This window comes from Alnus glutinosa, chromosome 13 (assembly GCF_958979055.1).
Source record: "Alnus glutinosa chromosome 13, dhAlnGlut1.1, whole genome shotgun sequence".
Taxonomy (NCBI): domain Eukaryota; kingdom Viridiplantae; phylum Streptophyta; class Magnoliopsida; order Fagales; family Betulaceae; genus Alnus; species Alnus glutinosa.
In genome coordinates, this window is record NC_084898.1 from 327,572 (window position 1) to 350,360 (window position 22,789).

General features: G+C 33.8%; 2 protein-coding genes across 2 annotated transcripts; one reads left to right on the plus strand and one right to left on the minus strand.

Annotated features, from left to right (window-relative positions):
- Positions 1–7,362: 7,362 nt before the first annotated feature.
- LOC133854858 (mitochondrial import inner membrane translocase subunit Tim13) lies at positions 7,363–9,542 on the plus strand. Its single transcript, XM_062291128.1, has 2 exons — positions 7,363–7,553; positions 9,196–9,542. The coding sequence occupies exons 1-2, from the start codon at positions 7,434–7,436 to the stop codon at positions 9,343–9,345; spliced, it is 270 nt and encodes an 89-aa protein (XP_062147112.1). The 5' UTR covers positions 7,363–7,433; the 3' UTR covers positions 9,346–9,542.
- Positions 9,543–9,609: 67 nt separating this feature from the next.
- LOC133854857 (F-box protein At2g27310-like) lies at positions 9,610–10,929 on the minus strand. Its single transcript, XM_062291127.1, has one exon. The coding sequence runs from the start codon at positions 10,749–10,751 to the stop codon at positions 9,663–9,665; it is 1,089 nt and encodes a 362-aa protein (XP_062147111.1). The 5' UTR covers positions 10,752–10,929; the 3' UTR covers positions 9,610–9,662.
- Positions 10,930–22,789: the final 11,860 nt, after the last annotated feature.

Sequence of the window (22,789 nt, forward strand, 5' to 3'; positions counted from 1 at the left end):
TCCAGAGCCTCATGACAGTATTCTTGTAATATATATATAGTTGATTAGACCAAGAAAAACAATAATTATATATCATTGATTTCTTTTAAACATGTCGAAGGTTATAAGCTAGATATATGTGTGGCATCCGTCATCTCCCCTGATTACAGTGACGTTTACGTTCAATATTGAAATAATCAGCCAGGTAATCACTTTCCCTAATTACTCATTTGTTTATGTTTATGATTCTTTTGACTTGAGAAACGATGCCCGCGTACGCACCCTAATTTCCGATGCAACTTGCAAAACTTTCGAATCCCAAAAACGCAAACACGCGTTTGAGCCACCCAACCACGCTTCCTTGTCTTATATTAAACTCGATCTCCCTCCCTCCTTAATTAGTATTACGATGATTGGGACACAAGTGATCGATCCATCAAAAGTTAATTATGTAATGCTCGATCGGAAGAAACTTCCTCGAAGAAGAACACTTTGCTATCTTGTCTTATTGAAGTAAGTTCCATCCCTTTAATTTACAAAAGAATCAACCAAAACTGCTCATATATGCAACTTCAAGTAATTAATTCAACTTTGCTTTTACTCCACATGCATCTGCATTTATTTTCCTTCTCTTACAACTGTCTCTCGCTCATGTCGATCATACTAATGGGCTCAACTTAATTTGTCAAGTTCGGGTCATGTAGAGATATGTGTATAAAATTATAAGGTCAATTCTAACCTGATTAATTTAATTAAACGAGTTAGACCTCGTTCAATCCTAACCTACCAATCTTGTGTTGGGTTTATGTCGGATCCACGGATCGTGTCAAAAATTTACAGTCATACCGGCCGTCTCATGTTATATATATATCTTAAATATTAAAGGGGCATATATATTATCTTTATAAAAGAAAATAACTAAAACTGTTTCTCATTGTTTGAAAAAAACATTATTGTACATATATAGTAGGATTAACCTTAATTCATGATTAATTGGTAATTAATGCCGCAGCATAATAATAATTATTATTCCTAATATTGTATATATGCTTGTCATGTGATGCATCCCATAATTATGGTAATGGTATATGTTTAGAGATATGTTAGCTGCACAGTATTTTTGTACAACAATGCCGATGTGTCGAACACTTTTTTTAAAAAAAAAATCTTGGACACATTAGCATTGTTGTGTAAGAATTGTGCAAATAACATATCTCATATATTTATTTCTATGCGTTAGATACTATTTTTAATCTTTCACCGAAATATATATATATATATATATATATATACGGAATTGACTCCTAGAATGGAATAATTATCTATTCTTAAAAATAGTTATTCCTTAAGTAATAGACAACATTTTTTATAAAATAAAAAATAAAATAAAATAAAATATTGATGTTGCTGTGGGTGGCCGCACCACCCCGATGAATTTGGGGGTGGCCTGACCACCTCCAATTGGCGTCGAAGATGGCCTAGCCACCCCGAATTGGGGTTAGGGGTGGCCAATACCACCCCAGAGCTTCTCGAGGGTGGCCGCAACCACCCGTAGAGTCTCTTGGGGTGGCCAAGGCCCTCCCCAATGTCACTGGGGGTAGCAGCACCACCCTAGGATCACCTTGTGGGTCCCCCACAAGATGATCTGGGAGTGGTGCAGCCACCCCCAAGTTCTTTTGTGGGTGGCCGGCCACCCACAATTAGAGCTGACAATTTTTGACACGACCCTCGAACCTGACACAAAGTTAAAGGGTTAGGGTTAAACTTAAAAGGGTTTGGGTCATAAAAGGGTTGACCCGTTTAATAAAAAGGTCATTACAGGGTAAACTCGTTTGACCCGTGGGTTGACCCGTTTGACCCGTATACTTAAACTTTTTTTCTCAACATTAAAAATTAAATTTAAACAATCATGTTACCTCTCTCTTTCTCTTACTGTTTAAAAAGTAAAGACTAAACTAAAAAAAAAAATCTTACAAAAAATAAAACAAGTCTTTTTCTTTTATTGAATTAGAACTTGAACAAAAAAGGCAAATATTAAAAAAAAATTCGCGGGTTTTTTTTTTCTTTGAAGTTTTTGAACTTAGATGTTGAACCAAAACAAGTAAACAATAAAACAACTCAATGTTTCATATTTCAATTGTGAAATAATATGATTATTCAAACAATATGATTTTTTTTAGTTTAAATTTGTGTTTTTATTTTTATTTTTATAGACTTTATTAACAAACGGGTCAAACGGGTCGTGTTAAGGCAACCCGTTATTTAACAGGGTCGTGTTAGGGTTTAAGGATTTGACTCTTTTATCTAAACAGGTCGTGTCATGGTTGACCCTTAACGAGTTGGGAAGTCAAACAGGTCATGTCAACCCGTTTTGACAGCCCTACCCACAACAATTAAATGTTTTTTTTTTAGTTTTTTTTAATTCTTAATTTTAATTTTAGAAAAAAACATTAAAAAAAAAAAATCATGTGGGGGTTTTTTAGTAATTTAGATTCAATTCCAATTATGGCATATCTTTCATTACCAAATTTAAGAAATGTGAATAACTATTAATTCATTTGATACTCTTTCATTCACAATTATAACTATTTATTTTTTCAATAAAATACTTATTCCGCAAACTAAACGGGACCTAAATTTCTCTCTAACCGCGTAATAAGCTAGGCAAAAAAAATGAAGATTTAAGTGTCCTCATAAAAGTTGATCCATCCTACCCAATAAATAAAATAAAATGTAAATAATAGTACGCACCCTTTTCTGTAATCCCATCTGCCAGTTTACACAATAATTAAGCCTTTATTATTTTATCGATTTATATAGAAATTAAAAACCCTCCTTTATATATCTCAACATGAGTAATTCTAGATGTCATGTCTCTTACTTATCAAAAAAAAAAAAAAAAAGTAATTCTAAATGTCATGCTCATATCTCTCTTGTATCTCTCTAAAAATGAGGTGACTTGTAAAATCACCATTGAGCTTGTAATTGATCAAAATTGATCAAATGATGATTTTAAAAGGTACATCATTTTTAAAAGACCACAAGAAGGACATGTGTATGACATCTAGAATTACTCATCTCAACATAGCTAAATTACATGTTTTGCATTGATAGCTAGGCTCGTTAACGAAAAAGTATAAATATAATGATGTTATTGAAATTTTCTTTATCTTATACTAGCTAGATAGATCAGGTACGTGCGTACGTGGTAGGGCTTTTGATAAGAATCTTATTGCTTTATTAAATGAAATTTCATTTTTTAAAATTAAATTTTATATAGTTTGGAAATATTTATAATGTGAGTAATGCTATATATATTCACTTTATCCAACAATTTATATTGACGTACGTGGCAGCCACAACTAATTTTTTAATTTTTATTTTTATTTTTATTTTTACAAGGGTTAATTGAAATGGTTAAAAGATAATTGTGAAATAAAAATATACTTTCTAACATTACTACGTGTATGTCATCTCTTCCTCTTAAATTTTGTTGGGAGAGGATTTGATTTAAGTAATTTAAAACCAATCGAAGATTAGTATTCACAAATAAAAATATTAATAATAATAACTTACATTTTTATTTTTGGTTGAATGGTTATGAATTAAAAAAGGAAGGTAATTAAAAAAGCAAAATCACAAGGAGACATCAAAAGAAAAAAAAAATAATAATAAATTCCGCTACTTAGGGAGCAAAACGTTTTCGAAGATACCCAAAGACAAAATAAATTAGTTCTTGTTGGCGAAAAAAATTAGACAAATAAAGTTGAAGTTATCCATACCTATTATTCCATGGTTTTGAGAAACCCCTTGTGATTTGTAGGTAAAATATCTATGAATAAATAAATAAGAAAAGCAAGGAAAAGAACTAGAATAAAAATATATAAAAACTTGCTCAATAATTGTACTCTTCTAAATTGCTAGAATTATAATATCTTGTTTATCTTAATTATACATTAATGTGAAGCCGCTAGGCCCATTGATACTACCTTCAAGATTCCTATAGCTTTTTTTTCTTCTTTTTGGATAAGCTTTAAAAAATATAACAACATTTAGATTAATTAGAAGAAGCATAGCAATGGGCAAACCGTAGATACAAGAAAGAAATCATATTTTTTTGCTTTTCAACAAGCTAGAAAGTAATTTTGTGGCAGCAAAACCAAGATGGAGAAGGGTTAAAAGTATGCTGTATGTAGTGGTGTTTAATTAAGTATTTGAGTAAACATCAATAATTCTCAAAATGAACAAACAAATCCTTAATTTACAAAAATCAGAAGATTATGAGACTGCATGTGCGTGCCCATGTTTTTGACATCATTAGGCATGCACTTGATTGAATGATCTTGGTTATTTTAAGCTCATCATGTTAAATTAAACTGGTTAGTCTTGCTCATATTCTCGGTGGCATGGCGTGAGTATGAGTACTCCATTCTATATTATTTTTATAATTATATATATATTTTTTGTTTTTTTTTGGTCTTCGGGTTGAAGTACTACTTGAGACGATATTCATTAATTTTTCATTAAACAAGTGGCAAATATTATAGCCAAATAAGCTGGTTATCTAGCTGTAGCATGATTCTTTGACTCAATAACGTCCATATATATATCTTAATTAGGCTATAGGATTAATAACTAAACTAATTAAGCTACTCTAGGAAAGTCATTGATTCTATATATATATATATACATATATATATCTGCAGTCGATCGATCGACCTGGATATATCCTTTGGGAGAGAAAAAGATATGACATAATACTCAGCTTTTACATCCATACATATACTATATATAAGTGAACTAATAATAATATATATTGAAAATTATATAGTGTTAGGGCTTACGCCAATTTCCGTGTGGACTAAGAATGGCTTTCAGCGTTAAGGGAATCAAAGAGAGCAGATTCCGGAGGATCTGAAGTGGTAACAGATTGATCCTCAAGAACTGAAAAAGAAATGGACGAACCAAACTACTTAAAAGTCACCCACAGAAAAAGATCTAGAAAAAGAAAAAGAAAAAGAAAAAAAAAAATTTACAGGCCAGCATCTAGCTAGCATGGATGATAGTGCAGGCACCGTGGAGAAGGATGGGGTGGTGGACTACGATGTCTCACCTGTCGGAGTAATTAATGGACCCCTGCCTACCCTCATTGACATGCATAGCCTTACTAGAATTTCATGCCTTTTTCAGCATATACCAGTAACTAAGCTAGCTGTGATTTCCTTCAATTCCTTCTTTTTCCCCTCCCCTCCCCCCCACTCAAAGAAGGTTTAGGTTTAGGTTGGGGTTGGGGTACTCATAGGGCCCTTTAGGTGGGGGCACGGGGCTGTGCTTATGCTTAGATATATGGTCCTTTCCTCTAATTGGGGTATCGATATTAATTATGGAAGGAGTTCCTTAAATTCAGGCTATCAAGTTAATTTATAAACACCCTTGATGGGAGTTAAGAGAAATGGAAATAAAGTACTAGAAATACCCCATTATCTCTCCCTCTCTCTCTCTCTCTCTCTCTCTCACACACACACACACACACAGGGATCATGAAGTGTTTGTTGAAGATGAAGTAGCTAGATCGCAATTTGTTCAGAAAAAAAGATTATGAGATCGAAAACAGCAAAGAAACTCTAAATATTTGGTGCATGTTGCAGTAGATCGATAGACACTGGACCACACCTTTCAAACTCTCATTGGACCACCAAGCTAGCACACTCTACCCTCCAGTTGGCGGCTACCTTGTCCTCTCTCTCTCTCTCTCTCTCTCTCTCTCTCTCTCTCTCTCTCTCTCTCTCTCTCTCGTGTAAACGACTTTTCCTCATAGCCCAAAGGCCCTCTAACATCTCTCAACAGTCTCCCAAAGTTTGTATGCATGTGTCGTTGCCTGGGCTGGCCGGGTGTATATACATTCGCATGCCAGGTGCCTATCATCACATTACAAATCAATCGAGAGGGAATTAGGAAAGTGATCAAGTGAGTTGTACGTAGCCCTAAATATCATAGGGTTCTGATCTCCACATCTAAATAATTCTAAATTGGCCGGCATCATATATATATATAATATGGGCAATGAGTTTTTATAACATGACAAGAATATTTCAATTCTAACTGGTTTAGTTCCAATTGAAACCGAACTCAAGCCTCGTACTAACTATAATAGGTTAGTAAGTAGCTAAGCTAGGTGCATTATTAGTAACTTTCCAACTCAATTAATTAAAAATTCTTGTTAATAATGTAGCTTTAATTTATGGCATAAATAATTGTATTTATATTTATTAGTTTTCAGAACTTTTGTGATAGTTAACCGCCACAAATGAAAAGGTCATAACGCAACATGAAAAAGTTCGAGCCAGCTGCCTTTCCTAATTCCTAGCTAGGGTTGCTCTTGTCGAGTTCATAGGGCAACTTCTCCTCATATTACAAGATTTTGATGAGGTGAGATGTTCTATTTTAATCCGGCGGCAGCGCTTGAACATCCTCAAATTCCTTCCTCCAGTCTCCGGTTGGTTTTTTTTTTTTAATTTAAACTAGCTAGCTAGCTAGAATCTTTTTACTAGCTAGGATGAGGTGCCTTTATTAAGTTTAAAATAACAAAAATCATCAAATTATTCAACCCTCAAACTGAATAATATTTTGGCTATAATTAGATTTTGGGTTAGCCAACATAATTAATTACATTCATAAATATAAACAAATTTCAATAAGGTCAATACTTGTAAAAGACGAAAACATGGAAATTGATTGGAGTACTGCATCCTTCTTATCAAGTGGCATGGTAATCACGTGACATTGTTATATTAATTATAATCAAATTTAATTGTTTAGCAGCTTGGTTAACTTAGTAAGTGTCATGTGAACTGTCACGTCAGTTTATAAAGAACTTGTAATTAAAGCTAATAGTACCTTTAATAGAACTCTAAACTTATTAATGTTGTTATTCATTACTATTCTTAGCATCCTATTCTATCAAAATTAGAACTGTTAATTTTTTATACGATCCACGAACTCGAGACAAAATTAGCGAGTTTAAGTTGACCTATATAGTCTTATACCCTTTCATCAATACGATTCGAATTTCGCATAAGAACACGAATTCTCACCCTAATTAAAATGTTTAAACTGCTGAGATTCGATTGGTCAATGAGAAAAAGGAAATTAATTTCCACAAAAAGTAGGCAGCACAAAACTATTTCCACAAAAAGTAGGCAGCACAAAACTACTCCCATGGATTAACTATGGTTTAGGAAAGGCCCAAACCCAACTTTTAGAATGAACAACTTGGACTTCCCAATGGCCCGACCCAAATCACATCATCAATGGAGCCCAAATTGCTTGGGCCGGATCAAGTGTGGGGACCTTCAAAGCAACCGGCGTGGCACAAACTAGTTGTTGTAGGGTTTTGTGCATGTTGGATTGTTGATTAGGATTTAGGAGGCAGTGCGGTGCAGAGCAGAAAAGCGATGGATGCTTTTTCATCGTCGCCGTCAAGTGGGTCGCCATCCCAGCAATTCTCGGCGGATGATTTCAAGGACCAGCTCAAGAACCAGTTTGCCCAGGCTTATGCTGAGGAGTTCCTCGAGGTATTTACCTTTTCTTTTTTGGTGTGATTGGTAGCTAAAGCCTAGGCTTCTGGATTCTTACTTTTGTTAATGATTTGATTATTTACTTTGTTACTCAAGTCTTCAGAAATTGTGGAACTAAAAAGACTCAGGCTTTGTGATTAATTTATGAAATCAAGTTAATGTTTCATCCATAACAAATTCTTAGATGCTAATGCAGTGAACTTCAATACATATTTAGCTGGCTACATGAGTTTCAAAGCATACTAAAAGATGAATGAAGTCTGACATTCATTCACTGATCAGTGCATCCTCAATCAGATGCTGCTGCGCTCTCAAGTCTTTTTTTTTTACAAATTTTGTGCCCTTTCAGTTTAGGTTTTATGCATATAAGGAAACAGTTTTTTTTTTCTTGCCTTGGCACTCTTTTAAGGCATTGTTTGTGTCATGCTCTGCCAAGGGATGCCTAGTGATCTATTCATTACCCTAGATGCTTTTCAGAGGTATTGCTACAAATGGGACTACAAGACAGTCGTCTCTGTTTCTTAATTTGAAAGGCAAGGTAGTAACCAGAGTAATCAGAATCTCCTTGTGAAGGTGAACTCACTGATTAGTCTGTTTAACCCTAGCAACATGGTTTGAATAGTCTTAATGGATTTCCTCGGAAGAGGTTCTCTTCTATCTACCTAATAGCTTGATGGTTTAGGTTATAAAGGTCTATTAGAATATTAAGTCAATGATTAAATTCATCTTTTCAGCTTAAGATTTTGAGATAAATGGTAATTTAACATGTTAATAGAGCAGTAGCCCTAAATTCAAACCTTAGCTCCATAATTTGCCTCCCATTTTAGTTAAGTATTCTGCTTGTTGGGCTTCACTTATTGGGGAATTTGAGGTCACATGTGAAATGGAATATTTAAATATTAATTAAATGATCAAATTCACCATTTTTATCAATTTTTGAAATAATTGGTAATTTAATAGGTCCATAAAAATGCATTTACAATTTGAAAGTTCTCTCCAAATGACAATCTCATCTCATCTCATTATGCCTACATGCTATCCTCTTGGCTCTGATTTTTTAGTGTTTGTTAAGTTTGGCAGTTAAGGCAACAATGTATGACATATTTACGTGTGCGCATGCACTTAACTTCTCTATTAGTTAATCCTACTTGAAGTGTTTGGGGAAGCTGTCTAATGTGTCTTACTTGATGATTTAGCTGATATTGATATTTGCTTTACGTTAAATGATTCTATCTAATATGTATGTGCTCAGAATGACCACCGTGGTTATTGGGCTTGACCACATCGCTCTTATAATGTGGTGATTCGTGCGTCCATTAGATGGTCGTATTGGTTTCTTATATTCTCAAAAAGCTTTCTAGCTACTAGGAGGGCGTGCTACCTGATATATGCTCCCACAAGGTATAAATAATTGCTAAGTTCACTTCATAAAATAAAAATAATAATAAATAAATAATCTATGTTAACTAGATCCTCAAGAACTATTTTGGACTTTGCTAGCTTGTTCTTTTCTGAGAAATGAGGGTGGATATCTCTTATTAGAGAATAGCTTCAGAGTGCATCCTAAGTTTTTTTACGTGTCAGATTGTATTTTTCTTTGTTTTCCTTATTTTTGGAGTACATTTTCATTTTCGTGCAGACCATAAGGGGGAAATGCTTTGAAAAGTGTATTACAAAACCAGGGTCAAGCCTGAGTGGGGGTGAGAGTAGTTGCATTTCTAGGTGCGTGGATCGCTACATTGAAGCGACTGGTATTATTAGCAAATCTCTTTTTAGCGCACCACGCTAAAATTTTGGAGTGGAGAGTTTCTTGAAGAATATCAAAGTTGCTTCATTTCAGAGTAACTACAGATAGATGAGTAGAGATTGTATTTGTGGTATGTTATCCCATTTATGATGTTTATCATGGGCACAAATGTCTTCACATTAAGGACTGATTTATGTACTTGAATATTTTTTTCCTTGCAAACTCTGTCACTCTTAGCATTTTTCCTGCTGCCCTTTTAGACTTAAATGCTTGGACCATGTCTAATTGTTGTGGTTTAGAACAAGATGCTTTAAAATGTGCTTAACTGAGAAAAATTCATTGGATTTGGTAGAGAAGTGCTAGAGAAATAAATAAATATAACAAAGAGTTACAAAAATTGCTACTTCAATTGAGACACAGAATCCTTCAATTAAAGTTTCCCGTAACTCCTTTTTCCTCATCATCTCTCTCTTTCGCTTCTCATATTGACGAAAACCCTGTTTGACTTCATGGTGATTAGTACTCCGCAAGCAGTCTAGAGCGTGATTCAGAACCATCAAACTCTTACTTCCACCAACACTTGCACCTGTCAGGTCCTCGATATGCATGCTAATTTCCCTCCATTTTGGACACCCTCCACTTTCTCTCAGTTTGCATCCAACTACTATTTTGCACATGGCCAATTTGTTAGACAACAAGCTCTCATCCACTAGTACAATGCTACCAAAATGAATCACATAGTCCGCACTGAAAGGCCATCTGCTCTGTACCAACACTGGCTTCCAGCTTGAGAGATTGACAGCTTTGCCCTTTTTCTTGTCCAGCAGCACCCAACTTAACCTGAGTTTCTCCTCCAGCTCCTTGCAGTGATCATGTCTCAATTTTTCACCTTCTGATACTGATATTGATGGAGGACCTCTTCTTTCTTCATCATCGTCTTCGATGTAGGCATAGCCAAGTTCATTGTCAAAACGTGTGCGTTCATCATAGTCAAGGCTCAATAGCTCTAGTTTAAATGGGCAATTTGAGTACCATCTGCGAGAGTTGCCATCCACTGCTTGGGGTATGCCATCTAATACTTTAGACAGAACACATTCTTTCGTGTAGTAAAGATCCACCAGCGAAGCAAATTGAGAAGCGGTGGCATGGGTTTTTAGTTCTGGAGATTTGATTTGTTTGCCGTGTAACAGCAATGGATAAGAGTTGGCGTAGAACTTGTGGAAGCTACCAATGGGTGAAGACGAAAGAAGAAGATTTGCTTCTTCAAGTGCAGTAGAGGGCCAGGTGGAGTGACACAGCTGTTTCCATAAGCATTGGTCTCGAGCTATATCACGGAGGTCAGAACAGGTGCAGGCAGCAGCAGCCAGAGTTGAACCATCTAATCGACCAATGATATCTGCTAGGACGTCCCCGTTGAGGGCCTTGAAATGACACACCTTTTGCTCCATTTATAGGCCTGTGAGGGATCTTCGGCTCCTTTTGGAAATGCTGTGTGTGGATAAGAGCTCAAAGTACTTCGCTTCGTATCTTTTGGTTTCAAAATCGATGAATTCAGTAGAATATCCAGTTGCCTTTGTGATAACAGAGTTCCGTGGCTCAGTAGATTAACATGGATTAACGTGTGGATTAGCGTTCAACATTAGTCCAATCAGTCGCCATTTGGAAGCAATAGCCTCAACCGACGAATAGGAGGAGGTGCACCAGAGCTTTCCGTGCCGTGCATGTCAACCTTTTTAATGCTGTGGATTAGCAATCTAATGGCGTGGGTACAAGAGGCAAACTACTGGTCATTCACGTTATCTACGTGTAAGCTATCAATTACAAAACTGAAACCTCTAGAAGGCAACGTGGAGCACTTATCCACCACACATCCTTGGAAAGCAGCCTTTCATCTAACTCGCCCATGGCAATAAGCATGTTGGTTTGCTTAATGATTTTCAAAGTCGATATTATAATCATGGGGTCACCAATATGTCGGCCTCATTTATTTGATATAGTACTGGATATCAATCGGGCCGGTTGAGGCTGAGGATACGGGCTTGATAGTCCAAGATTTTAGACGGATTGATCAAACCCGAACTGCGGCCCATAAAAGCTAACATCCTAGTACAACAATTGTTTAAAGTACGCTAGGAGTAGTAGGACAGGGAATAGTCTTGTCCTAAATGCATTATCAGTAGTGTTGAAAAACATGAAAATTAAGAGAGGCCAACTGATTGCATGTGCTCCACTTGAAATAGTTTCATCCCCAGCTTTGGCATGTTTTCTTCTCGGTTCTGTTTTGCTTAGAAATTCCACTCAGGCATGCACTTTGTCCGCCTACTAATTGTCGCCATGCAAGGAAACAAGAAAACTTATTAAAGATTAAAACAAATATAAATTTGAGTTGTTGCCCAAGGGAATGGAAAACTTATTTGTGTTCCCCACAAGCAAATGCCAAATTTGAATGTTTCATGGTTATGGTTATGAAAGCAATCTGATTACAGAAATGCTACGTGTACTTTAAGTGCTTACTTTTTGACGTGATAATAAAAATTATCATTAGATTTTAGACGGGTTAATCTGTATATATATTTCACATCAACGGTACTTTTCATTACCATATCAGAGAGTAAACATTTGGAAGTATATGCAGCATTTCTCATCTTATTAAGGGTAAGGCCATCACGCATAGTGGGCCATGGAGTTTAGAGAGATAAGGATTAAAAAAAAGAAAGAAAAAAAATTGATTGGTTACTTAGAGCACCCTTGATATCATAGGGAACAGGATCATCTCCATTTCAAATGGAGAGGATTCTCTCCATTTACTTATAAATGAGGGGCATAGTTGTCTTTTTACATTTTTATGGAATGTAAAAAAATAATTATGTCCTTACTTTATAACAAAATAGAGAGAAATGAAGAGAATCCAAATTCGATATCATAAAGTGATTGTTATTAGTGCAAGCAAACATCGATTGTGCGTCAACCTAAATTAACAGGCACAACCTTTCAAAATAGTGTCACAAATTGTCCCTCGAGCTTCTAATTTTGCCAATTAAAACTTTTTTCACAATTTTGCTCGTACAATTTGTGGATTTTTTTATTTTTTTTTTTCTGTAATTTTCGGTTCGAAGAAATGAGCCGGAATAGCATGTGATTTTTCTTCCTTCAACGGCCCAAGTCTTGTTTCAGTGAATTAAATCATATAGCAAAATGTTTGTGGTTGAGAAGTAATGAATTGGAATCAAAGGCGTACGAACAAAAACAAAATCAAAAACAAGAAGAGTTTGAATCAAAGGCCCGTGAATGTCAAAGCACGGGATATTGTTATCATTCGGTGCTCTGGAATGGTCTACTTTGGAGTTGTTCCATTCCGTGAACGAGAGAATCTTTCAACTGACATTTTTTGGTATAGCACAGAAAAATAATAATAAATAAATAAAAGAGGATGTTGAATGGTTGAGGGGTGTACGTATACTCTACCCGTCATACAATTAAGGCAACTTATTTAAAGAAGAGAGTCCCTTCTATTCGGTTTTGCAGTAAAACTTTATTTTTACAGCTTTCAATAGAAAACTTGGGTGGCTTGGCCTTTCTCCCGACGATAGTTTTCAACATCGTCAGGAGGGGTACTAGCTAGTAGCGACAAGGGGTGTGGAGTACTGGTAACTGAGTTGTCGAGTGGTATTGTTGCAGTAGGAGCAAGATTAAAGGAGGAGGAAGAGACTATAGGAGGAGGAAGAAGAGTGGGGAGTGGAGAAGATCTTTTGGGTCTAAAAATCATGTGTGTTCATCTCTATTCTATATAGTATCTTTAGCTGGCGTGTCGATGTTTTATTAGAAGCAGTTAAAGATGGGTTTTAAACTACATCAGGATTAAAGGTTTTCTCTTTAAAGAGATAATGATCGTGACTCCATAAGTCACCCATCCTTTCTTGATTATATTTATGTGACGGTTATATTCTTTTCAAATTTTGCTTATAGGTGATATATATAAATTTATTTTTATTTTTTTCTACTTGTTAAAGTCCTTTAACAACAAACGAAAGGTTGAGGAGGCATCGATCTGTACAATTATATGTAAAATAAAGCATCTCATTTTTATGACCCCAGAATGCGAATTAACTTTCAAACTATATATATATATATATATATATATATGACATAATGTTATGTAATTGGGTCGACGTTCCTACATGGTACGTACGTGATTCCTTTCTCTTCATCAAAAGTCAATTAATCATATTAAATAAGTATATAAATAAATGTGAAGCGTGGGATGATTATTCTTTTTTCTCTTCGTTTAAATATATAAAAAAAATTAAAAATTAAATTAAGAATCTATTCTTGTCTCTACAAAATGAAAAAACTTAGAATCTAAGCAAATAAATAAATAAACTAAATTGAGAAAATAAGTAATAAAAACCTCAGCCGACCCATTGTACGTAAGTGGCTTAGATTATATCTCAGGTGGCAAAAATCTTGAAATGAAGTCGGTATACATGCATGTGGTTGTGCTTTGGCCATGAAAAAGCTCAAAAAGGTGATGTCACTCACTACCAGCCGGTCCCCCATAGATACTTCTTTAACCACATTTTGCTACTCAGTACTCACAATATTCTCATACAAAACGAAGAACTCGTGCCTTTCTTTTTTCTGCCGGTAGAAGTGGCGGAGGGTGGCCGTGGCCCTACCCACCAAATTCTGCAAAGGCCTCCTCTCCATTTCAGTTAGCTGGTCCTTTGTAAAATAAAGGATAAAATTTCTCAAAAAATAAAAATAATAATTTTACTCATTATTTTATAAAGAATCCGCTCTTCTCTTTTTTAATCATCCGTTTCCCCGAATTATATATATATATATATATATATATATATATATATATATATATATATATATATATATATATATATATATATATATATATATATATATAAAATTAATGGAAGGACCTATTTTATAAAGATTTATAATATAAAATATAAAGTGCGCACATAGATTGATTGCTATTAAAAAAAGAAAGTATTTTTCCTTGGCTAAGATTATTCTACCATTTTTCTGTTTTTTTTCTGGGGGAAAATCATACATGAAGTATTTTATATGGTGGATGACGTAAAGGGGTGATCTCATCCTGATTACATCATGCATGAGGGGATTTGACATATATACGTCGATCATCTGCACGGGCTAGCTACTAGCTGCCACACGTAGAGAGCCTGTTCCTGCCGACTTGATGGATTATAGAAAGCAACGGCAACCTGAGCTGTCGACGCGATTATTACAACACATCATCACACAGGACACGCAATAAACGAATCCGGGACAATTTATACGAGGCCTATTGGCTATCGGGTATGAATAGATTTCGAGCAGTACTACTGTTCTTTTGTTTGAACCAGATTAATAATGCTATTCCACATATTCCACTCTCATATAATTAGGCCGACGTGAAGCTGTTACAGTAGTTCTTGACTCGGTCTTTATTAGAAAAGTACAAAAATTTAATAAGGAAAATTACACGTAACCTTCTCAAACTACCACTTAATTATCAATTCACTTCTTAAACTACTAATTGTGTCAATGTCTCTCCTTAAACTATCAAAAAATGTCAATATCCCTCCTAAGACCAACAAAAAGACAAAAATGACCTTAATTTTTTTTGAATAAGACAAAAATGTCCTTATAAATTCAAAAAAAATTAAAACTAAAACTAAAAAACTTTAAAAAAATTAAAAAAAAAATTAAAAAAATTAAATAAAAAACGATTTTTTTTTTTAAAAAAAAAAAAAAAACTAATTTTTTAAATTTTTTTTTTTAAAAAAAGTAAACAAAAAATAACTGAATTTTTTTTTAAAATAAAATAAAACAAATGAAAAAAAGAAAAAAGAAAAACCAGTTTTTATTAAATTAAAAAAATAAAAAGAACAATTTTTTTAAAAGAAAAAAAATGAAAAAACAAAAAATAACTGACATTTATTTATTTTAAAAAAAATAAAACAAATGAAAAAAAAACAGTTTTTATTAAATTAAAAAACGAAAAAGAACATTTTTTTAAAGAAAAAAAAAAACGAAAACACAAAAAAAAAAAAAAAAAAAAAAAAAAAACTGAAATTTATTTATTTATTTTTTAAAAAAATAAAACAAATGAAAAAAAAACCAGTTTTTATCAAATTAAAAAAAAACGAAAAAGAACAATTTTTTTTTAAAAAAAAAAAAACTGAAAATTATTTAAAAAAAAAAAAAAAAAAGAAACAGTTTTAATTTTTTTTTTTTTTTGGAATAATTTTTTGTTATTTTATATTTTTTTAATAATTTTTTTTAGTTCTTATTTTATTTTAATAATTTTATGAAGGGTATTTTTGTCATTAGGGGGACATTGATATTTTCTAGTAGTTTAAGGGGGGAGATTGACACAATTGGTAGTTTGGAGGGGTACATTGACAATGATGTGGTAGTTTGAGGGGGTTACGTGTACTTTTCCCATTTTAATAGCACATCGATCATCGGTGAGTTTTGTCATATTGGTATTGTTATGTAAATACTCTACAAAAAAAAAAAAAAAAAAAAAAAGTAGTAATTTATTAATTTTAGAATTAGTAAAAAGTGATGATGTAATATAAAGTAAAAAGAATTTGAAAAAAATTTATATTGTAGTGAATTTTTTTATTTGAATAGTAATAAAAAATTATTGATGTGATATAAAAAGTGAAAAAAGTGAATATTTTGATGTTGATTGTTATTGGAAAATATGAATAAGTGAGAAAAAGTAGATGAATATAAAAAGCATTACTCTGTTCTATTACGTTCTTTGTCGAACAACACCATTAATCCAGTAATATATATATAGGAGTGAAATAAGATATGAGTATTTAGAAGTATTCTTTTCTCCCATCTCTTACCATCTCTGTTACTCTACTCTTTTCTTTTTAATTAATCTCATGTTTATTTCGACTTAAAATATTTGTTGTCGAAAAATATTTTTCAAGAAAAAAATAATAATTTTTGTTATAATATTATTCGTCGTTTGGCTCGTATGAAACGTACGGAGAATTAGCGGCGGTGAAAGATGAATAGCAACCTCCGGCGGTGGGTACTCAAATCTGCATCTACTTGATCGGATGCTTCTGAATTGTCCCCGTTGTAAATAACTTGTGTTGGGGAATTATCATCCCCTGCATCCAAGTGGGCCCATGAGCAGGCGGGCGTGACTAGGCCCACCAAATCAAAAAATGGGTCACCTGGCTAGGCATTACTCAATATGCAGGAACACGCTCGAGTAACGAACCAATCCTCTATACGAAGAGATGTGATCGGATGATTGAGCTTATTTTGGGATTCGAAAAAGTTAAGTTATACCAAGGACACCTCGATATAGAGGCGTATGGAATATGTTTTCCACTGACAAATATGAGGAGTCCAAGATGGGAGATCCTCCGCATCTATTAAGATCTTTAGTAATTATTAGGACTCCCGACATTTATTGAGATCTCCCACATTTATTAACCAAGATACTTAATGAGTCAAATCTGGTCCGAAGTCAGATTGAGGGACAGTACCATGCGCCGAATGTCAAGCCTGCATATCACACAGGGAGGTTAGGGGCGCCATACCTGGCTGCCGACCGCATCACATCCGATTACTATTCACCCACGCCAAGTAAACAGTGACTTGAGATTGTGAACGCTCACACGCGCGAATTAATTAAAGATGGATGGTATAAATAAAGAGAGGAGCATGTATTACCTAACTCTAATAGCATTTATTCACCTTTAATGTCCTCTCTGACTTTACCATTGGAGGAGGTTTTGCCGGCAAATCCCTGTCCTTTATTGTTCTGGAGAACATTATATCCCTCCCTCGGAGGACTAATCAGTCTAATCAGGTGCTGATACGTCATCATTCGGAAACTGTACCAACAACTTGTTTTGAGTAAATATGTTTATAGTAGATGGATCCAATAACCTCCTTAATCGCATATATAAGTTTTGCAACCAACACTCTTGTTAATTAGCTTTAACCTCCGTTTATTTTGGTGTAAAATGTTTTCTATCGAAAAATAATTTTTATTGAACATATTTTTGGGAATTTGGCGCGTACAAAAAATTACAAATATATTTTATATTTTCATTCAATTAACCTATAAAAAATCATTTGTTTTTCACAACATAAAAATATTAATATTAAATATTTTTTTTTTAAAAAAAAATAACCCAATAATTTGAGTTCTGATTGTGATTTTGTGAAGGCTTGTTGATGGTCTAACAAGGGTCAGGGGGTAGTTTAATGGTAGTCCAGCGGTTTGAGAATGAAAAACTTAAACTTAAAAAATTATTTAAGAAATTTAAAAATTGAAATTATTTATTGAAACTTTTTTTTTTGTCAAACTAAAATTATTTTTAATCGCACCAAAAAATATTAAAAAATATTTTTTGTGAAAATAACCAGTTGCATCTTGATTTGGGGTCGGAAATGAGTATAATTAAAGTGTCTTGATTGATTACAAGAGTGCACAACATCTGCGCTTGTCGTAAAAGTAACATTTTTCATAATTAAATGGTGAATGACGTTAAGGGGTGATATCATCCTGATTACATCATGCACGATGAGGATTTGACGTGCTAATGGTGTTCCTTACCCTGAGCTGTCCACGCAATAAACAAATCCGGGACATTTGTTTAGAGGGTAAATCTGTTCTTTTGCTAAACTTTCTCGTATTTATTGTCTAAATTAGACACAATCTGACGTCAAATTACTAAAAATAGGTTTAGGGTTAAGGCCAGCAAAGCAATAAAGAACAAAAGCAGCAGCAAAATTATAAGCATTTTTTTTTTTTTAATTTTTAATTTTTTGTAAATACAACTTCATTTCACAACAGCAGGATAACAAAATTAAGGCAGTAAGGTGGGCTCCCCAACAATGAACCCAAAACTGATATAACTTAGCAAAAAACAATAACCTAGCAAAGGAATAAGAGAATTTTCAATCCCAAATAATGCTCCGTTTGTTTTGGTGTAAAATGATTTCTGGAAAATGATTTCGATATTTTACAGTGTTTGGTAGGGGCAAAAATAATAGTAAACGAAAATCATTTTCGGTTTAACCGTAAAACCTTCTTTAATTTTTAGAAAAACAATTTTCTGTTTTAAAAACCGTAAATTTTCAATATTTTCTAATCAGATCTTGAAATTGATTGGTACGTACGTACCTTTACAACTCTTCATGATCGACACAAAGACTTCAATTCAAACAATTATTCAAAAGAAAGACGCGTACGCTGTCTCCCGCTCATGTCCGGACGTGAATCGAAACCGTTGGAATTAAAGGAATGTTCTGCTTTTTTAGTTGTTCTATTCGGTGATAAAGCTAATTATAGATTTTGTTAATTAATAGTTCCAAATCAAAGGTCCTAGCATCATGATTTCGATCTTGACGGCTACAATATTCTTTTGAAAATATGGTGTGAATGCAAGCTTGCATGGGCCAATATTGCGAATTCCAATGGGCAGAGCGAATCAACAAGTCAGAAAGTATCGTCCTTAACCTGTCAATGAGCACGTTGTATTTCACAACATCTAATAATTAACGATGGTGGATGGATGGCAATAGGCAAAGAATTCAGCATCACCACTTGCTAATTAAGACCTAATTAACCTCATTATCGGGCTACACCTGAGTAAACAATGTACCTCACTAAAATACGTGAATTAGATGCCATTTTTGACTATAATCGTGCCCTATTAGAGAACGATACTAATTAACCAATGCCATACATAAGGAGAGCACTTCGTCAAAGACTCTATTTCTTAATCATTCTTACTAAGTGCGATCAAATAGATGATCAACGTGAATGCCATGCATGTGGTTCCTTTCTTTTGATCAAACGCCACATTACCATACTAAATAAGTATATAAATAGTCACATTAATTTACACAACCTAAATGTGAATCGTGTGGAGAATTTTTTTTATTTGTTAAAATAGATTTACATCGGCCCAAACTAGTCGACAATAGTAATTGCTCTCTTTTTGTTTGTTTTAGTTTTCAAAAAGCTATTAAATGACGCAGGGACGGACCTGCATAGGGGCCGGGGGGGGGGGGGGGGGGGGGGGGGGGGGGCCTGGCCCCCCAAGCCCCAAAATTTTTCCCCAAAATAAAAAATTTCAAAAAAATAAAATAAAATTTTACCCCCTAATTTTTTAATTTTTTAAGTTTTTTTCCCTCAAAAATTTTTGTTTTCAATTTGGCCCCTCTATTTTTACAAGCCTGAGTCCACCACTGAAATGACGTGCCATCTGCCATCCGTGGCCCATAGATATTTATAAAGAAAAGTAGTGACAACGGATCCATATTTTGAATGAGAGATGTATATATACATCTACTTTTTAAAAATTAAAAAAAAAATAATTATAAATTTTTTATTTTATTTTATTTTTTATATAAAATTGATAAGAGATGCGTAAAAGATAAAAACCAAACATTTTTCATTTTGAATTAACACATGAATTTTGGATATCTGGCTGATATGCAGTTGTTTCTTTTTTTTTTTCAATGGCTTAAACTTAATTTAATATATATATATATAAGAGTAAAATTAAATCAAGACCATTAAAAAAATTATAGCATATATGCTTGTTTTGTTTTTAGCACCTAAGTCATATCATTGATTTTTACTAATACATTATATATTGAGTTATATAACAATCGTATAATAGTTTAGAAAATAGTAATACTCAAATTTTATCCGCTTGTAAATTTGGTCGAGTTTAAGTTACTAATTTGTTGTTGAAAAAAATTTAATTTATCACCTGCTATCTAATTGTATTTAGTTTTTGAAAAATAATTATGACTCCTAACAGATAAAATCAACTGTAAAACATGCAACCAAAATATAAAGCGAAAAAGTAAAGGGCACGGATATTTTGGTTACGAAGTGAAAATTCTTTGCACCAAAGAGAAAAATCACTCATGGACAGCCAAACTCAAGAAATCAACTATTCAGAAGAAAAAGATAGTCACAAGATAGTAGTATTCACAAACCCTTTTGTAGTAGTCGTACCTTGAACTCTGACACGTTCTTATACGTGAATGTCTTTCAACCAGACCTCCTGTTTAAATAGTTCTTCAATAGATTCCTTTAACTTAGAGCTCCTCTCTAAGTTAAACTTCAAACGGTTGAATCAATATAACAAAATAAAACTTTAAGAGAGTGAGCACTTCTAACAATTTCTGCCTAAACACCATTTCTTATCACAATAAGAATTCAGTAATGGAATTCTTAAAATTACATAGCCTATGAGCTTCTTTAAGTAGGCTTCAGAAATCCTAATTCTACTTAAACTTGGATTTGCATAGGCGGCGTCCAGACTTGGTCTAGCGTCAGAACTTGCAACTAAAACTTCGAGTAATTACTGAAGCACGTCCAGACTTGCAACCCTAGCGTCCGGACGGTTGCATGAAGTACTTCCACTGTTAGCAGTCATCGCATCAGCGTCTGGACCTTCTTGCAGACGAATGCTCTATGTGGCTCACGTCTGCTGGGCCGTCCAGACTCCTTCCAGACTCCTTCCAGACTTTTGCTCTCGGAGTTCAGCGTCTGCTAAACCGTTCGGACCTGCAAAGGACTCTGAGTCCTTAAGATGGGCGTCCGGATTCTGGCATCTGGGTGTTCAGAAAGGCTGTAGGGAAAACCGACTTTCTGAGTTGTAAAGTCTCAAGAATATTTTATTCAACAAGAAATTCTCTTCTTAGGGATATGCTATGCATATACTTCCTTGTTCAGCTCTTTTCATATTAGAATTAAATTCTATAACAAATTTTTTGGATTCACAGTATTCTTATTATAGAAGTTCCTGATATGAAAACATTTTTATCAAACAAAATGTAGCAAATTAAAATAAACCAACAATTTTAAATAATTTAAAGGCAATTTGGCAAGAACCCAATAACCTTGTTTGGTAAGGGAGTGTAGGTTAGAGGTAATAGTAAAAAATGATAGATGTGAATCATGTGATATAAAGTAAAAATGATTTATATAGAAAAATGAAAAAGTTTTGTATTATAGTAAATTTTTTTTATTTAAATAGTAATAAAAAATTATTGATATGATATAAAGTAATAATATTTTAAAATTATTTGTGTTTGAAAAAAGTTAAAAGGGGGAGGGGAGAGAAAATTTTCTCACCAACTCCTGCCAAACAAGCCCAACATGTACTTGAGGAACTATCATCTTATTACACATGTGAAAATGAATTGGCAATTTGTGGGATTCTTCATGCATTACAGCTAAGCTGCACATCAGCAAATTGGGTTTTTTTTCGTAATAGGAGGCACCGTCGTGGACAAGTGTCCACCATGCCGAAGTTATGTAAAATTTGGCTTCCTTTTCCTAGCCGGTCGGTTCACGTAATTAAACAAGTTAGGATTTTACTAGCCTGTTGTTTTCGTGTCATCACACGTCTGGCCAAGAAATCATTTCATTATTGTTGTACGGCATTCTGATCAGAAGAATATTGCCAGTCCCGAATTCATGACGTTCGCGGTTGATGTCATTCTAACTACATCATGTACAGTACGTCATGTCGTCATCTTTTTCTATTCTATGTCCTACCACCTGGCCCGGCCGCCTGTCCTGGCCTTGCCGACCGGTCGAAACGAGCAATCCAATCTATCTTAAGCAAATAAGCAATGACGCCATGATGGTGAGGTCGGCAGAGATGGACTACTTCAACAAGGGTTACGTATATCTTTGAGTATACGTAACTTGATAAATTATTTAAGAAGTCACGAGCACATAAGAGACAAGAGTTATAATAATACTTGTTCCATCTCTACCTATATGATAAGGTTGGCCCCATCAGTATGATGCCAATGTTTTTGGAGGCTTCCTTGACACGTGTATATGCAAATTAAAGGAGTTGTTGTTAACTACAGAAGGGCTTTTTGCTGGTGGCACTCATACTCTTGTTATTGGTATAAAAATAGAGAAAAAATGTATAATGTTTAGATTTTTTTTTTTTTTTTTTTAAATAGAATATTGTATGTAATCAAATAATCAATGAATGATGTAGCAAAAACAAGGCTTTGACATATAAACGTATGTCATAAGTTAAACTTTCTTAATTGTGTTTTTATTTCATGTTTTAATTTCCTTAAATTATTATATGATTTTATATAAATGAGTGTAAAGAATAACATTAATTTATTCCTAAAAGATTGATTCAACTAGAGGTATCTCTGTTGTATTTCATTTTTGTCTTTTACTTGGCTATTTTCTTTCTTTTGTCGGATGAATGCTAGACATCCAAACACTTTTTTTTTTTCTTTTTTTTTTTCCAGAATTTAGTTCCAACCTGATGTGTCACAATCCCATAAGACCTATCATTTTGAAAAATGTGCCACAATCTCATAAGATTGTGATCAGAGGGCGAAGCCGGCTTTTAGACTTTGGGGAGGTAAAATTGAAAAAATAATAATTTGGAGGGGGCCAAAACTAAAAAACTAAACA